General features: G+C 43.6%; 1 protein-coding gene across 2 annotated transcripts in view; it reads left to right on the forward strand.

The window, feature by feature from the left end:
- The window catches only part of VMP1 (vacuole membrane protein 1), a 56166-nt gene that overhangs the window by 20169 nt on the left and 17777 nt on the right, over window positions 1–18220 (forward strand). Inside the window, exons 6-8 of one of the 2 annotated variants that reach the window (XM_029961340.1) lie at window positions 710–877; window positions 5214–5345; window positions 18038–18118. In XM_029961340.1, the coding sequence (XP_029817200.1) occupies window positions 710–877; window positions 5214–5345; window positions 18038–18118 (381 nt within the window). Of the gene's footprint in view, window positions 1–709; window positions 878–4919; window positions 4967–5213; window positions 5346–18037; window positions 18119–18220 lie in introns of those variants that run through there. The other variant, XM_018076740.1, reaches the window with a different exon arrangement.

The raw sequence follows: 18220 nt of genomic DNA on the forward strand, positions 1-18220 counted from the left end.
CACTGCCTTGGCAGCCCCCTCACCCTGGCTCTGGAGGGAGGGAAGGAATGGGCATTTACAACTCAAACAGGAGGAATCTCCTCCGTGCAAATGTGCTGTTCAGGAGGGGTTTATTGCACATTTCTGCAGGTGAAACCAGTCATTGAAGGGGGATGGCTCGTTTGTCCCACAGGAACTGCCAGGCTGGGTGGGGGGGCAAGCAGGGAATGGGATTAAATTCCCTGAGTTTCAGCACTGGGTGGAGAAAGAGGTTCCCAGGTTTGTCAGACCTAAACAAATCACATCTCTCTATTTGAGTCATCAAGGACAGATGCAAAAAGGGAGTTGAAACTTCCCTAAAATTGTAAAGTATATTTATGACAAACCTGGGAACCTCTTATTCTTATTCCTCCTTGGCAGCCTCACCCAGTGGCATGGCAGAAGCTGAAAGGCTCCTCAGCCTTTTAGTGGATCAAAAGAAGCTTTTTTTTTTTTTTTTTTAAAGCAGCTCAACTTTGCACTTCAGACATATAAATAAATATAAAATATTTCAGATCTAAAAATCAAATCTCAACCTTTTACACATATAACATTATCAGTATCCAAAAGGTGAAGCACTGAGTTGAAGCCTTAAAGGTATTTTAACGTCAGGGACAAATGTGGGGGGGGTTAATTTTAACTTTTATCCTAAATAACATAAAGTACCATTGACTTATCTGTTTTTTTCCAGGGTCCACACATAGCATCAGTCACTCTGGCTGCTTATGAGTGTAACTCAGTGAACTTCCCAGAGCCTCCTTACCCGGATCAAATCATCTGCCCCGACGAGGGAACCACCCAGGGATCCATCTCCCTGTGGGCCATCATCTCCAAAGTCAGGCTGGAGGCCTGCATGTGGGTAAGGCTGGGGTGGAAAACTTCACTGGTTTCATTTATGCACTGAATTCTGGGTCCAGAAATGCCCAGAACATCCCAAATTAGCAAAATGGCAGCAGCTTCTGCTGCCCGAGGTGAGGTGTGCTGGGAGAAGAGTTGCCTGGTGAACCTGCCAGCCCTGATGGTTTTGATGTCCTTCAAGGAGGAGGAGGAGGATATTGCTGGGATGTCTTTTATCTGCTGAATGCCAGCAGAAAACTCATGTGCTTGAACACTGGTGGTATAAAGGTGAGTCTCTGACAGGGGATCTGCCCCTCAGATGTTCTGGCAGCTCTCCCTGCCTGCACTTAAACGAGGAATAATTCCAGTTATCTGAGTGCAGTGAAGCTGCAGTTGCTCATAGGAAGGATTCAGGCCCTAAAATCACAGCTGAAATGGTTTTTCTGGCTTGCAGCAATAGATTGGGTTAAAGAAAAAAGTGTTACACTGCACATTTTTATGTATTTTATTTCTGTTTCTCTGCCTGTTTCCACATGGCAAACTTTGCACTTAAAACAGGAAAGGCAGGTTAGCTTGGAGTGAATCAGGGCCTTAGGAAATGCTGTCCCTGGAACTTCCTTTCCATTTTTCTCTTTTATTTTTCTCTGCAGCTTCTTGCAGGAGTTTAATTTTTGGAGGATTTTGGTCAGATAAGATGTTTTTTTCATTACCACACGGATTATTTTGAATTGCAGTTTACACAGATGCATCTGCTGGGAACTACATGCCAAATTAACTTTATTTTGCTACTGACTTCCTGCTCCAGCTGATGATTTAATTCCTAAATTCTTGGTTGTCCAATTCAAATGCAGAGAGGAGGAAATTCTAAAAATACAAAGTATCTGCTGTCTGCCCTTGTATTCTTTAATATATAAGACAACTGGTCATGACAACTTTTTTAAATTCTCAGCAGCTGTGTTAGTTACAAAAATTCCAGTTGGGTTGTTTGAATTTACAGATTAAAGTCAAAATAGTAACAGAGAAAGTGGACTCAAAGCCCTCTCAAGAAGCAAAATACACCTTAAATTTCACTTCTAACAAGAGCACAGAATTGCCTTGATAAGAAACTAAACATACAAATACTTACAAGCCTCTAAGTAGAAGATTTCTTTTTATTTTCTCCCCCCCACACCCCGTGCTGCAGTTTGTTTAACGGAGAACCAGAGTAATAAAAATGGCATTTGCAATTACGTTTCTAGGGTTGCAAAATAAAAAAATGCAGCTCAGGGTAAACATCTTATTGCTTAATCCCCAGCATGTAAAAACTGAGCTATGAGGAGAATGAAGTCGTTCAGAAATGAGTTAATGGAGCTGCAGGCACTGGAATCTCGGGGCCGGAGCAGCCCCCGGGGAGAACAACCAGTGCCTTCCTTGAGCTGGATCAGAGGAGGGAAAGACAAGGGAATAGGACAGGCCTGGAATGTTTGTATCCCACTTTTTCACTCTTCTCCCCCCCTTTCCTTTTGTCTTCTTTTGGAATTCCCTGTGAGTTACCTTCTCACTGAACTCTGTCTCCACTGGCTTTTCCCTTGGGAGCATCCTCTGTCTACCCCTGGTGTCTCGAGCGATGTTATGCTTTCTTGGAATGTTTCATGAGTACATAAACATTGCTCACTAATTTCCTGTAAGCCAAATCAAGTTGGCAACTGCTGCTGCCTCTTCCAGCGTGTTTCTTTTGTCCTAATTCCAGTTCGCTTCTTATGGAAGCTGCTGGAGAAACTTATTTTTTGATTCTGTCACTCTTAAACTAAACGTCCACTCACGCAGGAAAAATCATGGGGATTCCACAGAGTGAAAAGGCTGATTTTTTGGGGGGGAAAAAAACAAATGAAAAATTGAATTTAACTAATTTTTTGCTTTTAAACTGGATTCTGGAATATTGAATTTAATTCCTAATCTGGGGGGGATTGAGCGAGCTCAGAAAATCTCTTTTCTTTTCAATGGAGCCAACAACTTCTAATGAGATCTGAAGCTGGGATAAATACTGGATAAATGCACAAGCTGAGGGATTATTGGGTGTGTGGAGATCAGCCTGTTTCCTGTAGACTTGTGAAGTTTTGTTGAAAGGCTCCAGAGCGGAATCTGGCCAATCTTTGTGTTTGGAGGGAGGCAGGAGGGTGGCAGCAATACAGTCCTGCTGTGAGATGCTGAAAGCAGGTCAGTCCCAGTGGGGACTAAAATAAAATAAAACAAACCAAAGCTGCCCAGGCAGAGGATCCTGCGAGGCTGAAACGTGGGGATTTATCTGCACGAGGGGTTTGACTCAGAGCACAAAAGCAGCAGTGGCTGCTGCCAACTTCAGCCAGGCTCAGGGTTTTCCAGAGGTTAAAATCCTTGCTGGTCCCTTGCACGTCAGTGCTGACCATTTGTGCTGATAATGGGTGTTACAGGGATCAGATATCTCTGCATCCGAGGAATTATGAGGTGAAATGAAAATGATGCTTTTTTGCAATCACTCTGAGTTGGCTCCACCAGCCCTGGCTGCAGAAGGACTCTCAGGAACAGTCTCAGAGGTGAATGCCAGTTTTCACAGCCTCCCATCCCACAGGGACAAGGAATTCAATAGTGCCCTATATTTTTAATGTGTTGCAGCCTTTTTGGGTTTTGCCTTTTTTTTTTTTATTTTTTTTTTTACAAGAAATAAGGGGAAAGAATAAAAGTGTTTAATTGCTCAGGATTAGCAGAACAGGCAGCCTGTGTCCTGAGCAGGATCGAATCTGTTTAAAAGACTCTTTCTAGTGGAGTCATTTCCCAGTTTCCTTTTCTGAATGTATTTGTGTGAAAGAATTTTGATTAGCATTTGCCTTTCCAGTTTGTTGTTAGTCCAAGGAATCTCCCTGTAAAACTGGCATTCAGAGTTAAATGGTGAAAATAGCCAATGTTACCAAAAGCAGTTAAATACTTTGGATCCCTTAATTGCTGCTTTTTTTGGGGGAGGGGGGCACTGAAGGAACCTATCTCCAGCAGACATGAAATCATATGATTTTTTGCTGCACTTCTGAAATGTTTTGTAATAATGAGCATGTGACTTAGCCAATTTAAAGCAAGTTCATGTCCAGTACACACACACATGCAAACCTCTTCCTCAGTTCACAGAACGAAGCCAAAGCAAATTGGCAGAGCCTGGAGGAGCAATGTGACTTTTTGTTCTTGCATCACCCTGAGAACATAACCTCAAGTTAATTTTTCTGAAGTGTTGTTGCTACTGTTTTCAGCCTTATCTCCCCCTCGTGCCAGAAATATGCAGATTAATGAAGTTCAGCTTGTTGCACCCGTTTAAATTTCTTTCTGCTGTGGAAAACAAGGGCACAAACACGCGAGGCCGTGCACTCTGTGAGCCTAAACTGGGGCTTTAACAGCTCGGGCAACTCTCTTTAAAACCACAACCTGTTGATTTGGAATCAGCACAGCAGCTGGAATTCTTGCTTGCAGCTGCACACAGGGCAGGAACAAAGGAAGTTGAAAAGCTTCAGAAGGAGCAGAAAAAAGCATTTGTCACTGGAGAGAAAAGCGTTTGTTATCGGGGAGAAAATCCATCTGCGGGGAGCTGAGCCTTGGCACACCCCCAGCCAGTGCCCAGCTATTGGCTCTTACCTGCCCTAAATTTAAACCACCCCCACTTAATTCCAAGTTCCTGTTTCCTTAGCCTCTGTTTATCCATATGTTCAGCCTTAGCTGTCTCCCTTTGCTTTTTTTTTTCCCCCTTGGTTAAGCTAAAGTTGCGTTTTACCCACAGGATTGAAATGAGTCATTTGATGTCCTGAGAAAACAAATCTAATTTTCCTGTGGTGAAAAGCAGCCATCCTTTCATCTGGGCTTCTCTTGGCTGCACTTATTCCGAAGTCTGAAGGAGAGGGAAAACCCGAGATCAAGCTCTGCTTAACCTTTTTTCCTTGCTCACAGCTGTAGTAAAACTCGAGCCTGTTTTCTAATAAACACTTGCACCGAGTCTCATGACTGGACGAGTAAACTCCATGACAGCACCGGGGAGGAGCTCCCAGATTATTTTGGAGGCCACTCGGGATCAAGGGCTGTCACATGCCGGAGAATGTGTCTGGGATCATGTGGTGGGGTGAGACTGCAGGGCCCTGCTGAGTCAGGGATGTGGGATCTGCCCTCAGAGGAGCTAAACAAGGAAAAAAGGGGGATTCAGAGGAGCAGCGTTATGTTTGAAATCATGGGAAGTTTTCCTGGTGGATGAAAGCAAACCTCTCCAAACAGCTGGTCCCGGCAGTTGTAGTGATTTGAAATGTTCACAGGACTGTGCATGCCACATGTTTTCTGTTTGAGAAAATAAATGAGAATTCCTCTTTTCCCAGGGTGCTGGCACAGCCATTGGAGAGCTGCCCCCCTACTTCATGGCGAGGGCAGCCCGGCTCTCCGGTGCTGAACCCGATGATGAGGAGTACCAGGAATTCGAGGAGATGCTGGAACATGCAGAGACTGCACAAGTAAGAACAGTGCAAAACAATAATTAATAAAACACGGGGCAACTAGATGGAGTAAATAACCCCTTCCAATTAAACGAGAACGGGCCGAAAATCACTCGGTGTGAGCTCACGAGGGACTTCCCAGGGGTGGGAAAAGATCCTGCACTGGGGAGAGAGACCTGTGGTGATGGCAGGACAAGGATGGGGCTTGTTGGAGCAGAAGCAACAGTGCAGCCAAATATTTGCTAGGAGTGCTGCAGTTATTGAGACTTCCAGGAGCAGCAGAGGGAAGGTGGGGAGACAGTGGGCTGGGGAACCGGGGGCAGAGGAGCTGCTCGGCCCCAGTCAGGGCTGTTGGGCTGCATTTAGAGCCTCCCTGGGCCAGGGGATGGTTTTCAGTCCCAGCTCATCCCTTCCAGATGACACTTGACTGGGGAGTTTTTCTCCTGATGTGAAAATGCTCCCAAACTGCTCCCAGTCCCTTGTTGTCACTCTGCCCTTCATTTCCTCGGTGGGTGAAACACTCTCAGTGTTTCAGCAAAGTTTGCAATCCATGCTCTCCATCAGTCAGGCATTAGTGGCTAATTTTTCCTTCAGGTCAGGAGTTTGCATCCTGGTCACAAGTTACTGATGCTGTTTTAGAAGAAATTAAGCATTTTTTCCTTGTACTCCTTGCCACTGAATTTTTCCTCTGTATTTTTCCTTCTTATCCTGTTTTGTCTGCCACTAAGTTGAAATAAGTCATGAGACTGCTGTTAAAAACCAGCAGATGCTATTTAATATGCACTGATGTCTCTGAACTCTTCTGCCAGGGGAAGAGATAAATATATATTTATTTTTTTTTCTCCTTCAAAAGATGGATGAAGCTTTTCCATGAAAGTGGTTTGTCTGGAAATACTAAATGCAATCTAGTAATTCTAACAGTAAACCCTGTGTTTCCTGAGAGCCTCCCCCTCCTAGAAAGTTCCATAGGGTTTTTCTGCTCTTACAAATAGTAAATTCTTCTATTTTTTTTAAAGATGCAGCAGGGGGGAAAAAAAGCATCTGCTTTGTTCTTTACTCTCTCATCAGTCTTTGCTCTGTGAAGTAACCCCTGAGTGTATAAAATCCCCAACTGCATAAAAATCGAGTTGTGGTAAAAAAAAAACAACTCCCCAACAATGAAAGCAGTGGAGCCCATGACTGGAGTGTCTGTGTTTCCTGAAACTCTCCCAGCAAATTCTATGTGTGTGCAGTGGTGGGAGCAGCCAGAGCTGGTTTCCAGAACGCACAGTAAGATTCTTGGGCAGAAGATTTTTTTGCTAGAGAGCATTTTGTCAGGCCAGGCCAAACTATAGCTGTACTGACTGCCCAGAGTAAACAAGTGGCCTTGTGGAATTAATGAAGAAAAATGATGCTGTTATTTACCACTACTTTTGATTTTATTTTTTCTTGGCAATCGGGTTTGGATTGAAACGCCTTGTTTTGTGGATGGATGGCCAGGAAAAAAAAAAACACCAAAAAAAACCCCAACAATCTTTTAAACTCCACTTGTGGTTTGGTTTCTATAAACTCTTCTAGCGTGAGGCTTTGACAATCTGATTAAATTGCATTGTGCTCATAAAACTGACAGTTCAGTTTTTTCCATTTGCTAATGTGACTTCCTTTTTTTGCTTTTGGCTTCGCTGGTGTTTTCGCTGGATGTCTGTGGGAGACAGGCCTGCCTTTCCTCTGACCTCTGCAAATCCCCATCTCCAGCACAGCTTATCACTGCTTGTCCTGTCATTTGCACCCACGAGCCCGTGGTGATGCCTGTTTTTAAATTGCTCATTACCGATTTTTATTACCTCCATCGGCTTCTCCCACTCTTCCCAGGGCTTGGGAAAACACGGGGCAGGATGTGACAAGTGTCCTGTGCCCTGGGGGATGCTCCAAATGCTTGATGGCAAATGACAGGAGCCTTCTTTCAGCATAAAGGTCTTGCTCTGTCCAGGCTTTTGGAAAGGCCTGGGAATGGGTGTTGGATTTTGAAGAATAGCTGAGCTGCTCTTTGCCCACGAGGCAGAGCCAAATGGTTTGACGTGATTCCCTCTGTGTGTGTGTGTGTGTTGTTCAGAGAGCCTGGGCTGCTGTTTCTCAAAAACAATGGTAGTTTGGAGAAACAGATGAGGATCTTCTCTGGTGAGAATGGATCATGCCTGTAACATCCAGCCTGAAGGATCTGTGAGGGGGAATGTGCTGCTGGCTGGGCACTTAAAAAAACCCAAAAAAAACAACCAAAAAAGGATTAAACAGCAGAAAGGTTCAGTGCTCCAGTCAGAGTTACAGAGAGTAAAATGCTAGTACTTTAGGGAGTCTATTGATGGATTTTCTGTCCTGAATCTCAGATCTGACTGACCTCGAGCTGGGTTTTGAGAGAGCTCCTTGGCCTGCAGGTGACGTGTGTGCCTGTCTTGTACTTCCCATTAGCACCCTTCAGAAAAAGCCCCTGATTTTAAAGGAACACTCACTTCTCCTTTCCCTGTGTCCCTGTGTGTGCTCACCAGTGAGTTCCAGTTACATGAAAGGGAGTGTTGGAGCTTCTCCTGCCTCGGGGCTTTGCCCTGGGCAAGGAGGGTGGGTTTGCACTCTGGGCCCTTTCCCCTCACACACAGCCCAGCATGGAGCAGCTCCCTCTGATTTGTGAGCACTCAGGGCAGCATTTAAAAATCACCAGTGTTTAAAACAGTATCTCTGTCGCCTTTAACTCTCTTCCAGTGGAATTCCAGAGCCAGGGAGTGTTTTATCAGAGCTCCCCTTTTAGCCACAGGGAGTATCTCCAGCACAGCAGCCTCTCAATTAGGGGAAGTGAATCCTGCTCAGTGCTGGGGCAGCACATTGGTAATGCCAGTGCACACATCCTTGTCTCCACACACGTGTGCAGGGACTCTCTTGCCAGTTGAACACTTGCTGACTGTTGAGTTTTCCCATCGTTTCTCTGTCACGCTGAAACACTTAAAGCTGAGGGAGGTTCCTGGTGACAATGAAGCTTTTTAGAGCCTGGTGACAGTGCTGGGCCTTGCTGTATCTTGGTACTCCTTGCTGAGAGGGGAAAGTACTGATATCTCTGTGCATATCTAACCCTTAATGACTGTAAGTGTTTGGCTTCATTAAGTGGCACATTTTTAAGGACTAATGATTTACACACCGGGCTTTGCTCCTGTGCAGCCTCGGGGCAGCCAAATTTCCACGTAAAAATATTTTCTAGTTGCCTGTGTTACTATCAGCCACTGCTGTTTGTTTACTTTCCAAGCCATGTCCTGCCTCTGGAAGAACAGAGGCTTGGAAAGGGGTTAAATCCATGGAGATGCTGGGGCTGCAGCAGGGCTGGTTTGGAAATGACTGGGTGCCATCTGCACTCTGGGTGTCAGTTGTTGCTGGGACCTGTTTTTGCCTCCACTGAACCTTTGCTGGTTGTGGTTTGTCTGGCCATCACATGACTTCTCTGAAAATTCCCCCTCCCCTCCATTTCCAGTAAACTGTTTGAACAGGAGTGACTCAGACTGAAACCAGCTTCCCTGTAACCACAGGGCTTGTTAAAGAATTTGTCAACGTGGACTCGAGAGGGTTTGTATTAAACTGAGCTGCAACTGCTGTGGTTGCGTCAGGAGCTCCAGAGAACGACTTCCTGCCCTGCAAGGAGTTAAACTGATGAACTTTTGTGATAGTGACACTTGGACACATGTTAATCCCATCTTTCCAGCGCTCCTGAGAGCCCGGGTGCCTTTGCCTGGATTGCTTTTCCACCTCTTCACGTGGGGTTTCTCTTTGCAGAGGCAGAACAAAGTCCTGCCACACCCAGCCCTGGCTGTGGGGAGAGCCCAGCGCTGTGTTCTGACACGACACTGTGACTTCACTCCCGTGGAATGATTAGATTCGACTAATAAGTGAAATCTTATTTAATTAGCAGTGTAAAAGGTGGCCAAATTAAAAACGGATCTCTCCCCCGATTCGATTTAATTAACAGCTCCTCTCTGATAAATTCCTGCTTGAAAGGGGTTCTCTGGCTGCTGGCTGGTTTAATCAACATTTAAGGGTATTTGGTGCAAGGAAAAAAAGAAGTTAAAGCAGACCACAAGGAGGTTTTTATAAAGCACTTATCACAAAAATGGAAGTGGAGGGGTCACGTACAATCACTGGGAAACCTCCACTTCTTTTTTTTTTTTTTTTTGCTTTCCCAGAACTAACTTATTTAAACTGAACATCAAATTCCCCTCATCATTCCTCTTGCTCAGTCTTCCAGTCACCCCCTTTCCTCATCAGCTTCCCCTCTTCATTAATTGTGCTGCACAATTAATGTGTGGGTGGTCACCAGGAGACTGGTCCTCACACACTCCAGTCCTGTTTGATGCCTGGATTTGTTAATTAGTTAATCTTACCTCTTTAATCTGTAATTAAATAGAAATTCAAAACTAATCCAACCTTGAAGCTTCACTGTAAAAACTCTCTATGAGTGCTTGGGAGTGAGGTGGCAAAGTGACAGTGAACTAATAAGGTGTGGTGGGTTTTTTAGGGGCAGTGTAACGGGGGAACAGTCTGAGTAACAAAATTACTGAGTCAAGATAAGTCTTGAAATGAGTCAATGACAGCTTTAAATAAGAGAACTTCATCTAGAGAACTTCCTGAGAAAAGAGGTAGCAAAGAGTTAATGGAGGCAGAGGGGAGACAATCTGTGAGTAACCCGTGTGTGAGGCAGCTCCTGGCTGGAGCTCTCTGGGCACTGGCAGGAGCAGGGGAGGCTCTGCATTGTTCTGTTCATTTGCACACCTGCTCAGATAAGGCAAAACCAGCAGTGGGTGTTGCATTACTAATTTCTGCTGGTGAGCTGGAGGTGACTTTCTGACATTCTGCTCCAAATGCCTCTTTGTGGCAACGTCTGTTCCCTCAAACTCACTCACACAGCCCCCTGTTATTCTGGTGCTCGGCGTGTAAGGGCAGAAATCAGAAATCATCAAAGGCAGGGAAGAAATCCAAATTACTCTGCAACATTTTCACTCAGTATTAGGTCAGGAGAATTTTTTTCAGTGACAAATTTCTCACCTAACAACACAGATGAGAAATAATGTCCCTCTGTGCTGCTGCACAGAGGCTGTGGAGAAGCAGGTAGTTGGATTTGCATGCTCTGCTCTGTGTGTGTTGGGAATGCCCAACACAAGCTCCTAAGGGGAAAATGTGGCCCTAAATAATTGATATTTCACTCCCCAATATTCCGAGAAAGACCAATAAATGACCAAAAGCTGGGTCAGAAAAGCTGCTTCAGAGTATTTTTTCCAGGGAGAGCCTTCAATAACTGATAGAAATGACTTAGAGTGTCATAACCAAAAAAATGGCTGCTTCCCCCCCCCTCTGCTCCAGACACTGTTTAAATATCTGTGTTGTACAAGAGTCTGGTATGCAGAGCACTTGGAGCTGTCTGGGAACCTCTGAGGGAGAGCTTTGCTCAGAATTGCCCATGGGGCTCTCAGGGAAGACTTTTGTGTGCTGGAGGCTTTGTCAGCTGGGGAAGAAGTTCCTCACTTCTGTTCTACAAGTGATTTTTTGGTGTGTGGGTTTTAATCCTTAACTTATTTCTAAGTTCCTTGTGGAGAAAGTGTGGGGTTTTTTCCAGTGCTGATGGCCCTCCTCAGATTTGTCAGAGATTGAAAAAGTCAATTGGTTATCAAAAGTCAATCATTTGATTAGCAAAAATCCCTTCCTTTCTTGGTGGTGGTGGCTGAAGCAAAGCAATAACTTCCTTCACTCCACTGACTGGGAGCCCTTCCTTACAACACCTGGATCTGAAACTGCCTGAAAATAGGACCTGATTGGTTTTAATTGGATTTTAATGGAATTGCTGTGAGTAGACTGGCAGAGCTGTGGCTTTGGGATCAAAGAGCAGCTCAGGGGGGGTTGGGAGGCAGTGCCAGCCCAGCTCTGACTGAGAGCAGAGGCTGCAGAGCTCAGGGGCTGCTTCTGGGAACCAGAGGGGTCAGAGGCTCTCCCTCTCCACTCTGGAATGACAGGAAGACTCATCTTGAGCGGGCCCTGAGGCAGTTTCCAGCCCCAGCCTTTTGCTCAGAGCTTTGTCCAAGGCTCAGGTTCCTCAGGGATTGTCAGGCCAGGTCTGGGAGCCCTCAGGACCAGGGGCTGCACAACCTCCCTGGGACATCTGTCCCTGCTCACTGCCGGGTCTCCTGCGAGGTGAGAAGAGAAAGTAGTGCTTTACCAAGGGAAAACATCGTTTTCCTTCATGTTTTTGTGCAAAACTACCAAGTGTCCAAGTGGACACCTTGCTGTTGTGGCTGCACAGCCCCGGTGTGAGGAGCAGAGGTGGCAGGGGATGTGGTTCCAGGGGCCTCTGCCCTGCAGGACACATCTGATAAGACTGAAAGGACAAGCTCCTTCCTCTTCCTTCAGGCCATTTCCTTTAATTGTGTCTTATTCTTTGCAGAATTTCTTTATTCTTACAGTATGAAGCAGAAGGGCTTTATCTGGAGAAGGCTGAGAGCTTCAGTTCTGGCTGTGGGAAATGCTGGCTTAAATTTGAGTTACAGACCCACTGAGCTCTCTAATGTGTATTAATTTGAGTTACAGACCCACTGAGCTCTCTAATGTGTGTTAATTTGGGGGTTTCCCTTCCAAAGCTGAGCAGGGTGTTGGACTGTAACAGTCTAAAGCTTTGAGTCTGCAGCTCCTGACATGGAGCTTGTTATGAAGAAACATTTGCTGGTTCTTCCCACAAGAAGAGGGAGATGAAATGGTTCTTACCCTGGTACAAGTGGTTAATGAAATTAATACCTGGAAGTTCCTGATGGATTGATCTGGAGCTGGTTGAATTTTTGGGGAGGAACCATAACTTACCATAGAGTGGATCCATTTCTTGGAATTTTCACACCTTTGCTCCAAGACAGGCTAAAATTAAATGAGCAGGGAAAGCAAAGCCTGCTGTTGGGATGGACACTTTTTGTGCTCTGTTCCCACAGGACTGGCAGAGGATTCAGCTCCTCCCAGGGCCCTGTGGCTCCTCAGGTCTGTCATTTCTACCACCACTTTTAAAATCTGAGGACAATGAGTTGAACTGTGTTTTCTATGGAAAACCTTCAGTTTTTCTGACACAAGGACTAATTGCAGTTCCTCATAGGTCTGAGTTTCCAAACTCAGATGTCCCAAAGATGACCAATAGATTTTCCAGAATTTAATGTCCCAGAAAACCCCAGACTTTTTGTGGAGTGTAGCTTATTTCCTTCTCAAACTTAGCATCTGGAATGTCTGTTCTGTGCCTGTTGTGTGTAAATACCTTTCTTTTATCTAATTTCAGTTCTTGCTTAGTTCTGCCACCTTCCCTTGGCTGCTTCCAGCAATCCTTGAAAACCTCCTCCAGCTTTCTCCTTTGGCAGCCCAGTTTCCCAGACAGGACCTTTCTTTCCCAGATTCCTGAGTGAGAAGTAGGTTTAAACCTTACCCCTCTCACCCTCTGCTCTCCAGGCATCGGGGTGGAAATACCCTCTTTTAGTTTGCCCTTTCTTTGCACTAAGCTGGAATTACTTTGGAGAAAGCTGGAATAGGGATCCAGAGCCCTTCCCTTACACATTCAGATGCCAGAAATCATTGGAGCTGATGGATTGGGAGATCATAAGCCACAATCAGAATATTCCTGCTGGTACCTTCCTTGGGAGATCTGTCACCTTTGGTTTCTTGTGTGAAATGGTCACTGAGGGGTGAACTGTTTGCTGGATTTGATCCCTGTTCTCCTCACCTTCCCTCCAGGTTGGTGTGTTGCTCCTTAAATCCCTGCTGATCTCCCCTCCTTGCAGGGATGTGTGCTGGGCCCTCCCATCCCACAGGGATCCCTGACTTCTGTGGAGCTGCTCCTCTGCAGTTAATCCATTATTCCAACGAGTTAATAATTCTTCCCAGTCCTCTGAAATCCTGGAATCCACTGCCTGACCACAAATGGTCATTCTCCCATAAGTTGTGTTTGATTCCATTGTGTTGGGACAGAAAGCCAGAAGTAACAAAATACTGAGCAGCTCATTTTTAACATAACTCAGATGTTTACATAAAGAGGGGCACTGTCTGTGTAGGCAGCTCTTTAAATGTTAAGGAATCTATAATTTTGATAATCTGAGGTGGTGCCTTTGGACGTGGGCTTCAGTCTTTGGGGGGGAAAAGTGTTCTCTTGAGTTTATTATTTGGATGGTTTAACTTTTTCTAGTAAGAAAAACATTATAACAGTAATATAAATTATACTCAGACCTTAAGGGAACGTCCACTTCATCACATTCCAGTCACACATTTGGAGTGGGGGGTCTGCCCTGGGATGAACATCCATCTCTGCAGCAGCTCCAGTGCCCTCCTGGGTTGTGGGGAACCATCGAGGTGCAGCACATTCCCTTCAGATCCCTCTTTGCCTTGTTATTTTCTCCATGTTCCTCCATGCTCCTGTTTTCTCTCAGAGTAACAAATCCTCTGTAACCCCTTCCAGGCCTTCCAGAAATTTATTTTTAACTTGTTCAGGGCACCATCTGCCAGGTGATGAATATCCTGCTGGAGCAGTTCCATGAATGCATCACTGACTTCCCCCCATCCCACGTTAAGGCCCCGGGTGATCTTACGAGTAGGGAACATGTACACGATGGACTTGGGATGCAGTTTAGTCTCAAATATTCCTTCCCTTCTTCTCAAAAGTACTTGAGGTATTTATAGCAGCAAAAAAAAAAAAATGGAGAGGAGTTTTTCAGGCCTCAAATCACTGGAAGTTTGGGTCGTGCCTTTCAGGGGTTGAGCTGGTTTGTGGTGGGGGGCCGTGGCTTTCCTGATGCTCCTAAAATCTGATTGCAGCTCCAGGTTGGAGAATAAACTGTTACATGGCATAATCTGGGCAGACTTTTGAGCAGAGATCTCTGGGGAAGTGTTAAGGTTGTTCCTGTAGGGATTGTTCAGATCTCCTTGATACCATCAACTCACTCCCTGCAGCTCCATCAACCACCTCTGCTCTTGGAGAGGAGGAAAAAAGAGGCTTCACAATTTCATTGTGAACAACAAATAGTGGCTGTTCTGCTTCCTGATTAATAACTCAGTGTTACAGAGGGAAAAGGGGGGAAATTGATTGATTAAAATAGTTTTTTGTCTTGAGCTTGTCCATTTTTGTCTCGAGATTTGTCCAAATCTGGTGAGGAGTTTGTTCCTCACTCGAAGGCAGAGGAGCTTGTGCAACTTCACCAAGGGAGAAAGAAGAGAGAGAGAGTAAATTATAAATGGAAACCAAAGAAAACAGAGGGGTGGGATGAAGCCTTGCAGTTAAGATTGTCTGTTAAGTGTAGTTAAGATTCACTGTCAAGAAGGACATTTTTCCAGGGATAGAAGGTCCCTGCTCCACAAGGCCCCTTTGGAGGAGGAACACTGTGGTAAATCCCACTTTGCAGCAAAACATGTCATTTCTCTTCTCTGTCCCCTTCGTTTTGGAGGTGTGGGAGGGCTGGTTTTTTTTTTTTTTGCTTTTGTTGGGATCAATGAACTGATCAAACTGAGCAGATCCCAACCCACCCTCCCCGAGCCGAGCCCGGTGAATCAGCCCTTCACCCCCGACCTTTTGTGCCTCTTCTGTCCCCCCCAGTTGTGGGGATGTGATGATTAACCCAGTGAAGTCATGTTTAATCACTTCACCTCCCTCTGCCTGCGCTGCAGAGCTCACAGGAAATGTGTTCCCAAACCCCCCCAAACCAAACCACCTCTGAAGGGAACACGGCGAGCTAAAATGTTATAAAGAATGAATCACATTTAGCTGAGAGGCCACTCTAGATCCTTTAATTTGGGGGCAAAATGTGGTGCCTGTAAGTAGCTGAACTTTTGTCTTTTTTCATATATATATATATTTATATAATTTATTTTTTTGAGTGCTGAAAGTTGTTTGATTTCAAACTATTCAAAAAAAAAATAAGAGAAAAGATTGTTCCCTGTGCAGGCTTTGGAAGAGAAAAAATATCATTGTGAAATAGGTAAAAGTTGTGAAACTGGGGGTTGTGTTGTCAGAGAAATGAAACCTTGGAGGGGTTTTATTGTTGCAGATGTCACAAAGATCAGAAAACAAGATTTAAGGAAGGGACCAAACGGAAATAGTTGTGAATTTGTTTCATAAAGTCAATATCGAGGCTGCAGATACATAGTTTTGTTGCAAACCTGGTGGGTTTATTAACCTGGAAATTATTCCTGCCTGTGATTGTGTTATAAAAATGCAGTGTCTGTATTTCTGATTATTTTTGTAGGGGAAAAAAAATCCTTAATTTGTGTTTGGGCTTATTTAGAAAGTTTGGGAAAAATAATAGGAAAGTTTGAAAGCTTGAAAAAGTGAAAAAGTTTTGGAAAAAAAAATGAAAAATTTGGGAAAAAAACTGAAAAAGTTTTGAAAAAGGCTTCCAAAGTTTGAAAAAATGCTTCTTTTAAAAAGTTGGGGAAAAAAAGAAAACAAATTAGAAGTTCTGGAGTGAAAGTTTTAGAACTTAAAAATGTACTTTCCTTGGAGACAATGTAAAACCAAAACTTGAAGGAGAAACCATCTGAGTAAGAACTTGAAAAAAATAAAGTTATGAATTAATAAGGTGAGAAAAATTGCCCAAACACTGGTTTTGTTTTGGGGGGGGTTTTTTTTAGATAAACTGTTTTTTAAAACACTTCCATAATTGGTTTTATAAAATAGTAGTAGTAGTAGTAGTAGTAATAATAATAATAGCTGTGGTGGTGGTTGTTGTTGTTGTTGTTATTATTATTATTATTATTATTATTATTTTATTATTATTATTATTATTATTATTATTAGCTGGAGGAAAAAAATTAGTTTGAAGGCAGCCTTGAATTCTGCAGCAATCAAGAAACGTGGGTGAGGAGAAGCTGTTTCTTTTTATAGCAGTTTTGTTAAAATTGTTGTTTGCACTGGGCTTGCCCTGAGTTAATAAAGTCAATTTATATATAATTATAATAATATATTTTATTTAAAATAAAGTATCAGGTTATAGGTTGTTTGCTAGAGAGTTTATTTCCAGTTTCTGTGACTATTAATACAACAGTGTATTAGAAACCCAGTGTAAAATAATGATAAATCACCTGGTTTGGGGTTTCCTTATTTATAATCAGACATTTAGACCCCAAGGTGTAACTCCTGCACAGAGGGAGAAAATTCCCCCTCACAGAATATTCCACAGGGTTTTTAAATTCTCCTTAAAATTAAAATATCCCACTGTAATAATTAGGAAATCTCATTTATTTGGCATTTTTTTTTCTTTCAGTTGAAGGATTTGCTTTAATTTGGTTTATTTTCCCAAACATTAAGAATAACAAATAGAATTATTCTGCCTTCAAGTCAACGAGTTTTTTTAATTTGAGAATTTGACTGTTTTAAAGCCCAGTAATGGAAAAAAGGCTAATACTTGAAAAAGGGGTGTAAAAAGAAGCAAATGGCTTTAGCACAGATTTATTCTTTTTTTTTTTAATCTGCCATAAAGAATTATGTCAATTTTATGGCTCAGAATTTAAATAATATGCCAGGACATTGTCAAATAATTGTAGTTTTCTTGCATTGCTGTGTAGGATTGAAGGTTTCAACAGAACTGTGACAAAGTTAAAATTGCATAAATTTAAATTTCCTGCATTGTCCTGTCGTTGCTTTAGTCAATAATTAATGACATTCTAAATTCTGCAATTCTGTGGTAAAATGTGGAATTTAGAATGTCATTAATTATTGATTCGAGTAATTTCCTACATAAGTTTCCTACAAAATGTTAATCTGTGGTTATTGCTTTGCTCCTGGAAAATCGGCTTTTTATTGCTTCTTTGTGGGATTTTAAACAAGAATTCATAATTACTTTTTCATGTTTGCTATTCCCAGAGATTCCCAGCTTTCTGTACCTGCCGTGGCCAAGGCTGAGCAGGGAATTCCTGACCCTGCTTTTCACTTTTGGAGACAGTTTTGCCTCAGAATGATTTTTCTCCTCTTGTAAATTCACTTCTCACGTTCAAATAAACTGCTCGTGAGAATATTTTTGCTTTTTAAAATTTTATAATAATTTTATAATAAAAGTTATATTTTTTTTTTTGTTTTCTGTTGTTGTTCCTGAGCATTTGGCAAATGTTGAGACTCAGGAGGAAGTTCTGATCCCAAAATAAAAGCACGTTCTGAGTGTGTCACAGGAGCTGCACCTTCACTGCTTTGAAAGTATTTCAGCTCCAACTTCAGGGATTTTAAGGAATTTTACAAATCTGTTGTAGCCAGTACCTGGAATTGGGTGTTTTGCTGAAGATCCTGGACTTGAGAGAACAGATCTGAGGAAATAATGGGATTATTGTGTTTGAGAAAGTGCCTTTTTAGCACTGAAGGAATTCATTCCCTCTGCTTGGGTGAGGAATGAGGCACTGGCCTTGCAAAGACAGGGGGAAATAAATACTGGAAAACCTGTTTCCAAACACAGGGAGCTCAGTGCCACCAGCAGGGATTGGGAAAACAAACCCCAGTGGCTGTGGGTGCTCAGAGTCCCACCCTGAGCACTGGGAATATCCCTCTGTCCCCTCCAAGCCCAGCACTTCTGACTGGCCTTTTTGGTTTAAAATTCCTCCCAATTCCTAGTGGGAAAATCCCAAAGCAAGGAGGGCACGGGAACCACACACATTTTGGGATTTGTTCACTGGGGATTTGCCTCAGGAATCCTTTGTTCTCCTCCCTGCAGGACTTTGTTTCCAGGGCTAAACTGGCCGTGCAGAACCTGGTGCAGAAGGTTGGATTCTTTGGGATCTTGGCCTGTGCCTCGGTGAGTTTGTGCTGGGAACGGGGGGATTTCTGGCCACAGGTGGAATGTTTGGCCATGGAATTAATTGTTTGCTGTTTCTGTGCCCTCTGTGGTGCTCAGGGA

The sequence above is a fragment of the Manacus vitellinus genome, unplaced genomic scaffold, assembly GCF_001715985.3.
Source record: "Manacus vitellinus isolate BGI_N305 unplaced genomic scaffold, ASM171598v3 scaffold_32_pilon, whole genome shotgun sequence".
Classification (NCBI taxonomy): domain Eukaryota; kingdom Metazoa; phylum Chordata; class Aves; order Passeriformes; family Pipridae; genus Manacus; species Manacus vitellinus.